At 40.5% G+C, this 9,038-nt stretch overlaps 1 protein-coding gene across 1 annotated transcript; it reads right to left on the reverse strand.

Annotated features, from left to right (window-relative positions):
- Nucleotides 1-3,282: 3,282 nt before the first annotated feature.
- Nucleotides 3,283-4,296, reverse strand: LOC306745119 (free fatty acid receptor 2; the record flags this gene model as incomplete). Its single annotated transcript, XM_079227855.1, has 1 exon — nucleotides 3,283-4,296. The coding sequence occupies one exon, from the start codon at nucleotides 4,294-4,296 to the stop codon at nucleotides 3,283-3,285; it is 1,014 nt and encodes a 337-aa protein (XP_079083981.1).
- Between the last annotated feature and the right edge of the window lie 4,742 nt (nucleotides 4,297-9,038).

Consider the following 9,038-nt stretch of genomic DNA (forward strand, 5'->3'; position numbering starts at 1 on the left):
CTTTTATTGTGGTGTTTAAAATAAACAAGTGTGCCACCCAGGAATTGAACTCAGATCACAAGAATGGGAATCTTGCATGATACCACTACACCAGCAGTGCTTTGCTGACATAGAAAACCATTATTGTGGCATATTATTTTCTGCTAGCTTTCTTCTCACGCTATCTGCAACATAACAAATTTGACAATAATATGGAATTATACTATATTATGCCAACCAATTTTCAATATTTAACTTAATCATGTTTTTTGTTTGGTGTGACATAATAATAAGTATAATTCCCTGCTCTAGCAAATGAGGAGCACATGTCTTTGCAATTATGGGTGAAAGAAAACAGTGCACTTATTTCCATCTAACATTGACCCAGAAAATTAATATTGTCTGATTTAAACTGCTGAATTAATTATCAGGTTTATACAATGTATAACCTTTAGCTTCAGCCTGCAGTAAACTGTAAATACATCATCGATATTACACCTTAAACAGTTGATAATGTGTTTATGTCATAGACATTATTTTACATTTACATTAAGATGGAGTCTTTAACTGTTTGGTGCTGGACCGGTATAGTTGGTTTATCTGAGTTCATTTGCAACATTAAAACAGTGAAGTAGTGGAGCAGAATACTGAAAATGAAATAGCCGAAAAACTAACGATTTTTACAAAGCTCAGTAGAGCTGAAGAAAATTACATGTGACTCCTTTTAATTCATTCATACATATTAAGTCATATTGAAATATTGGTATGAGCAGCTTTATGTTTTTATGTACACAGACTTATAGCTTTGACAAATGCAGCTGATCAACTCTTGTACTGATAGAGGTGTTCATGCCTCCAACCTTGTAGAAAGTAAACAGGATTTCTATAGGATTTCCAGGAAGGAAGTCTATAGGCAACTTCCTCCCTAATAACACAGTCTGGACTGACACAGAGCTCAGGGACGACGGGGCCTCACATACCACAAGTCGCTTGTTCAGTGTTTGCCCTACTTGACTGTTAATGTGGGTCAGACATCGATCATTCCAAGGCAACAGATTGCCTGCAATACTGCATACTTGAACAAATTAATGATTTACCCAATCAATGTTTAAACACCTCTCTCCTCCCAGCAAGGAGGCGAATGTCCATCAACCGAAGCCAGTTCAACCTTCCTGATTTAATTCTGCCGTGCTCAATAACATGATAAGTCAGTGCTAATCAGTTTTTTTTTTTTTTTTGCTCTACTTTCCAGATGCCTCCCCGAACGAGCTGATTGTATACTTGAACATTCTGAAGATGTGTCTCCTCTCTGCATTGACCGTCGTCTTTTTATTGGAAGGTAAATGTGAGTAAACCTCTCAGTGAGAATTACAGGAAGCGGTTAAAATAATATATTTAATTTATGTGATCCCGCTCTCAATAGCTGTCAAACATTTCTGCGTGCAGGGGAAATAATGTCTGCCAGGTGAGTACAATTTTCTCCTCTGCCTTTGGCAAATAAGTCATGTACACACACACACACACACACACACACACGCACACACACACACACACACACACACACACACACACACACAAAAAGAGTCAACACTGACGCAATTACCAATTATTGTCTTCCAGGAAATACAAAATGAAGTGGGAGAAAAAACAAAAAAAGAGCCGCTGGGTGTTCAGTGCGAATCATCTCAGCCGACCAACCTTTGACAAACAAAATCACACAAATCAAGTCCAGAGTCATCGCTGATGATCAGAAATGAGAATTAACTGGGTGAACAGCTAATTTTGCACTATGAGTAACTGTATAAACCTCTCTCTCTCTCTCTCTCTCTCTCTCTCTCTCTCTCTCTCTCTCTCTCTCTCTCTCTATTTTAAACCTCTTGCTGTATATTCTGCTTGGCCTTTCACCCACTGTCTATCCTCTGAACATTGATGCCATGCTGATTTCTTTCTGCAAATCAAAGCTGTTTTTCTCTGTAACTCCTTATCACGCCGGCGAGCTGACTGTTTTGGGATCTGCTCAATTGGCTGGTAGTTGGCACCTCTTCGTCATTCACTCGGGTCCATGTGAATGAGTGAATGCTTCATGCATGATCCACTTGTCTAACAGACACGGTGATCATCTCAGGCCTAATCCTCGCAAAACGGGTAGCATTGTTTATGTGTGTGTGGGGTGAGATCATGATTCATGTGTTGGGGGAAGTTCAATTTAAATGTAGGCCTGCCCACATTACTAATAGCACCAAATACTGCCAGTGATAATGATATTTAGAGCAAGAATATGTGTCTACATCTACAGTACAACCAGATTAGTCAAAACGAACAAGAAAATCTGCTCAATAAACTTGCTATTGCTCACCATTAATGCTTATTTTCTATTTTATTTGTACGAACATACATAACTGATCTGGTGATCACATCTACATTCGGGTAATGCGTTTTTTATATCTACATGCATGCAACGTTCACATCCGTCCGTCTTTCAAAGACAAATTATTATATTGCGGTTTGTCTTGATGTTGTAACTTTCTATACTTCGGCTCAGGTACGATCACACACACATTATGCAATTATTATTTGTGTATGAAAATAGTATTCCTGTGTTTTGTATCAGGTAATTACAACACCCGTCATACAGTTTTCAGACGTATATTTTATGCATTAAAACATATATTCAAACATGTATGTTACTTTATTGCCACGTATAGTTTAGATATAATCAAATCCTAGTATGATTGAAGATAATGTAAACAGAAATCTGCATGAAAATGGTCATAGCCATCGAAGGCAAAATACACAAATATATGTTCACATAAAAAGCAAACTGCATATTTGCTGCATGTTTGTTTGTGAGTTTCACACAAAGCCCTGTGACTTTCATCACACTTGAATCTTCTTCAGGATCTCACACTTCAGTTGACACATAATGAGCACGTTGCTACAAACAGACATTTCCTGTTCGCGGTCCAAGCTGTTCGGAAAGCATGATCTCTTATTGCTGAGAGGTGACATCCGCAGCTGTTATAAGAAGTATTTTTCATTTAAATATGACTGTTCAAAGGACTGTCTGTATGGCTTGCTCATGACAACGCATAAAAACACCTGTGGCCTGCTCAAACGGACAGGTGTCCTCTTGTGTCTCGTTTCCTAACAGGAAGTGCATCAGAGAGTCAAACAGTATGCTGTATGCCCAGTCATTTTCTCACGTGTAAAAACACAAGCATGACATTGATTTCCTGCTTCCAGGGATGAAGAAATAACAAATTAGTGAAGGCAGCTGCTAATGGCTTTTTTTCCCCGGTCTGCTCAGATAGCATTGATCTCCTCTTGTTTGTGTTCCTTATCAATCGCAGTCTTGTTAATCCCCTCACACAAGGCCCAGAGCATGTGACAGGACATGCACCTGTTAAGGCGACTCCTAACCCCTTCCATCAAACTACCCACAGTCTTTCTCACAGCAGAGGAGGAGAAGTAGAAAATAAGAGGGTCTAGACAAGCGTTAAAGGTGCTGCACAGCAGGGCTTTGTCTCGCCAGTCGGGACTTTTCCACATAACATAACCGACAATGTGCGAGATGTTATAGGGGCCGAAACATAAAGCGAACACCAGCAGTGTTCCTAAAGCCATGCCAATGGCCCGGAGCTGCCGGCGCCGGTCAATGTGCTGCAGCTTGGACAGAATCCTGATGAAGTTGATGTAGCAGAAACTGCTAATCAAAAAGGGAATGCAGAAAAGTACCACGCAGAGCTCCAGGCGCACAGGCAGGAGGATCTTCAGCTGAGCCTGTGTGAAATTCTCATAACACACTTCTCTCTTTTCGCCACCAACGGCAGAGACATTGTGGCCTGAGGTGGCGTTCAGGGAGTTGCCAGGGCTGATAAAGGGCACGATGAATACAATGCTGAGGTTGATGAAGGAGAAAATCCAGAAGAAGATGCTGGCGGCAACGGCGTACACTGGTCGCCGCTTCAGGGTGTGCTGGATGGGGAAAGCCACGCCGAGGTAGCGCTCTACGCTGACTGCAGTGAGGAAGAAGGTGCTGTTGTAGATGGTCATGTAGAAAACGAAGCCAGACAGCGGGCAGAGAGGGTAGGGCATGTCCCACCGCATGTTGTTCATCACTTCCTGCATCTTGAAGGGCAGGAAGGCGAGGAAGAGGAGATCGGAGATGGTCAGGTTGAGGAGCAGGATGTCGATCGGTGTGGGTTTCTGCTTCACTTTCTTGCAGAAGGTGTAGAAGGCGAGGACGTTGGCCGGGAAGCCCAGCACAAAGGTGATGATGTAGACAGACAGGCACAGTCCAGTGTGGCACTCCTGCATGGTGGCCTCGGTGTAAGTCAGTCAAGGGTGGAGATGTGTCACATTATGTCCTGGACTCTGGGGGGGACGCATGCACTGCAGCACAGGGAGGTTTGATCCGTCGGGCAGTGAGAATCGCAGGAGACGGAGGCTTCTTATTGGGTCAGTGGCCTGGAACAAACCCGGCGAGACAGCGTGGTTTTCCTGTCCCAACCGATAAACCAACGCTCATCGTTTCCTCGAGGGTTTTGAGCTCTGCTGATAAGAGAGAATGGAAGGAGATTACAACACTGCACTGCACAGTATTTCTACCTACTGTCCATTTGACACTTGGTTTAAGAGCGCACTGCTCGACTTTTACATTTGTAGCCGACAAGCTGAAAGACCACTGGAAGAAGAGAGATAAACTGTAATTCTGTTTTTTCTATATTCCCTCTTAATTTCCTTCTATAACCCTACTTCAGAGTTTATTGTGAAGCTCAATTATCTCTTAATGAGGAGCCAGTGTTTTGTCTGGCGCATGGGTTTGTATTCAAACCATAATGCTGTCTTATTGCTTCCTCCGTCGTAAATACAGAACAGTGATGCTTTTATCGCTAATGTCCAGCCCCTGTTTTCAGTATATGCACATTTACTAGACATATTGAGAAAATGATGACCCTCGTAAATGTAATGACTTAACTACACCGGGCTCAACGCAATAGCTGGTCCAGCTTCACAGCACACTTTTGTCATCAAAACATCTGTATCTAATTTCTGTATCTTTTTATGAAGGAAATACAGAATAAAAGCTAAAGGAAAATTGTAGAATTTAAAGAAAATATATGATATTAAGAAAAGCTGGTTTCTTACCCTTTATGCAATGCATCACACAAAAGTGAACAGTGAGAAAGAACTTAACTCTTATAGTCCAGAGGTTTTTTTTGTAAATGCGAGAGAGAAGTGTGAAGAAATTGTAGAAGTGCCACCAATTTAAGCAACTTCCCTGTCTGCCGTTGCGGTTTTTCACTTCAAATATTTCACAAAAACTCTACAAGCTTCCTATTGAAGCCTGTCTGAAAAGAAACTACGTCAAGAATAAGAAGTAATTGTTGCTTGCCTTATTCCACTGCGTGTTTCTTGGCACACCCATATGTGGTGATTGCTCAACTGTTTTATTTGATCTCCTCTATTCACCAGCCTCCAGCTCCTAAATGCTGTCGGCCGGCACGTCCCCTTATTTGCATGATAATCTAAACATCCAGCGCAGATAATAGAAATTATTATGAGGGAGATACTGCTGCAATTTATCTCCCTCGCTCACCAAACACGGTTACTGTGGTAACACCTAGCCTTTTCGCGATATGAGTGGCGCAGAGGGTCTCTGCAAGCCTGCCTGATCATAGGTTATTAAATCATATGTAGTTATTCATGCCTACTGCTTATATGGATGTCTCTTTTTTTATGAAAAAGAAAAATACATTTGACACAAAAGCAATGACCTGCTGTCAGGGCATTCTCTCCCTTTACAACATGTGCTATATGGTTATCCAAACAGAGGCCAGTTGTTTGAAAAGCCATATACTGTACATAATGATTAAAAAAAAACACGACTTCCCATTGTGAGATGATTCTGTATGCGACAGAAAAACACTCAGGGATGTTAGAGATCAGTGGCTTTTGTATATTTACTTAATAAAATCACAGCGGGGTCAAGTTTCTATTAAATAGGTGAAACAGGTGAAAACGCAGATAGTCACGGCTAATTCCACAAAGTGAGAGAAACGAGCTTTTGAAGTAATAATGACTCAGAGGTGTACAAAGAGTCTTTTTGATGTATGTAAATCACTTTGAGGCACCTTCACTTGAGTTAAATCCTTAAACACTTGATTCCCATGTGTGAGTTTCGGATATGTTGTTACCCGTCTGACATGAGTCCTTATTAAGTATTTGTCCCCTTTATGACGTCAATCACTACCTGGCTCACACTGCTAATCTCATTCAGAAACCTTCTTTTAACTTTTAACTCGCATGCCTCTGCACCGCAGACGAGCGGCCACAGAAGAAAATGTTTGAGCTGGTTTTACAGAGTGGTATCGGGGAGGGGGGTTTCTGACATGCTGTTTGAGCTCAAACTTCCCTGTAACGCTTGGTGATATTTCATAATTTCAGGAAAACCTTCTTCAGCAAGTAAAGAGACTATTTACCCTCCTGCAGGAGACACAGGAGCAAATGTGTAGACAGGGTCCCATTATGCACTTTCCATATATGACTTTTTCTCATCGTCTAAAAGGATATCAGAGGAAGAAGATACTTTTTCACATGAAGCAGGGCCGTAAAAATCCCCCCGCCTTCAAACCAAACAAAATTTAGATTTTGCATATTGTTCAGTTACTTTCCATGAAAATATGATGTGTTTGCTGTATATTATATTTCCCAACATGAAGGTCTGAATGCAAATCTACACAGCTGGAAAGATTTGACTTATTTGATCCTGGCGTAAAAGAAGTAAAAGGGAAATTTAATATGAAATGTGTTGTTCTACAGAGGACGTTCAACAGACAACGTGTTTTGTGGGGGAAACTGACGCCCTCGGGGCAACAAAGATGGCTGATTCATTTTTCCCGAGTTGTTGTGTGTGTTAATAAATGCGCTAAATTAACAAAGATGGAGGTTCCAGCCAGGTGTTGCAAGGGTGTGTGTGTGCGTGTGCGTGTGCGTGTGTGTGTGTGTGTGTGTGTGTGTGTGTGTAAGTGATAAAATAAGGGACTTTCCCCAGCAGTGTCGGGCAGGTTAAGTGTTGTGAAAACAAGTCATGAATGGCAGCAGCAGCAGACCGACAACCCTGAAGTGCTTTTCAGACTTTGGGACACTGGGGATGAAGTCAGACAAAGCTGATGCAACAGGGTGATATTTGTGAAAGAGCACCAAAAAATAGAACAAGGACATGGCTCAGACGCACAGTGGTGAGGTACAGAGAAAAGCCTGCAGAGCTGTGGTTTCTGAAGCAGCAGGAGTAGAATCATACTTTATGAAACCCGAGGAGGAGAAAGATTTATTAGTGTGCCAATGTATCAGGTCCCAAATATCAGAAACAATCTCTCCACATCGGAGCAATCCATCAAAGATTTTTTTCTTCTCTTTTATTTATATAGTTTTCTCATAATAGATATACTTTATTGCCCTAACAATTGTTTTCCCCCCTCTTAAGTATCCTAGAGGTTAAATAGAGAGGGTGGGCAATAGTGCTTAATGGAGCTGCTAACTGTAGATGAATTGCGTTAGTGAGTATTTTAAAGGAGTATTTTAGTGTCCAGTGGAGTCTCTGAATATTTAATTAAGGAATAAAATGTGGCGGAAACAGCTAATTGTTTTTGAGTTAATTATCAGACTGCGAAATTATTCACGGGAAAACTGAAGACTAAGCGCCGGCCTTCAGGAAGCCGCTCGGAGCTTAATACGATTCACCACTCTGGACCCTGATATTGACCAGAAAACCAACCGGCCCTCACTGTCTGCGTCCCTCTGCTCTGTGCTCACGAGGAAAGGGCACTTTGAAGTTCAATTGACACGGCTGTTGTGAGCGAAGTGTGTTGTTAAAGAGCACAAACATGGGCAACGTACACAAGAGCTGCTCTATGTAGTCAACGGCCCTTTGAAGAGCTGGGAAGAGGAGAGAGAAGAGGAGATGATCGAGTGGCTGAATAGGCGGACATGATTGTCTGCTTCCCCCTTCTTGATTTACTGTAAACGGAGTAAATACAAAAAATAACAACTTCTCAGCTTCCGAATATTTTACGAGAAGGAAGAAGGAATAGAAAAAAAGAAAAGTTTCTGTTGAGGTAACTGACAACATATGCAACTCCATATGACGAAAACACAAAAGTTTACATTTTTTCATCACCTGCTACTAACTCTATGGAAGCCCGTTTCCGCCACAAAAAAAAAAAAAAAGAGATGAAAAAAAAAAAAAAAAAAAAATCTCATAATTATGAGATAATAAAGTCGAAATTATGAGATAAAAAGTCATAATAATGAGATAAAAAGTCATTATTATGAGATAAAAAGTCATTATTATGAGATAAAAAGTCATTATTATGAGATAAAAAGTCATAATAATGAGATAAAAAGTCATTATTATGAGATAAAAAGTCATAATAATGAGATAAAAAGTCATTATTATGAGATAAAAAGTCATAATAATGAGATAAAAAGTCATTATTATGAGATAAAAAGTCATAATAATGAGATAAAAAGTCATAATAATGAGATAAAAAGTCATTATTATGAGATAAAAAGTCATAATAATGAGATAAAAAGTCATAATAATGAGATAAAAAGTCATTATTATGAGATAAAAACCACAACAGTCAGAAGCAGCTCTTTTGCATAGGTTACCCTCTGTTTGACATAGAAATGGATTGTGAGTACATTGAAGACTACTTTAAATGTGGCTTTACAACAGATGAAATACTTCAAATGCTTGCTAATTCACATGGGATTAAACTAAGCAAACGCACCCTAGAAAGGATTTTAAGAAAGAAGCAGCTCTGGCGTAGAAAGAATAAAACCGATGTGGCTGAGGTGGCCAACTTCATTGAACAGCAACTCGAAACATCTGGTCAGTGTCACGGTTACAGATGGATGCACCAAAAGTGTTGGTTACATGGAATTGTGACAGACAGAGAAACAGTTAGAATATTGCTAAAGCTATTGGATGGTGAAGGTGTTGATCTGAGGTCAAGAAACAGACTGCGAAGACGTGTTTACCACAGCTGTGGTCC

The sequence above is a fragment of the Taurulus bubalis genome (genome assembly GCF_910589615.1).
Source record: "Taurulus bubalis genome assembly, chromosome: 12".
Lineage (NCBI taxonomy): Eukaryota > Metazoa > Chordata > Actinopteri > Perciformes > Cottidae > Taurulus > Taurulus bubalis.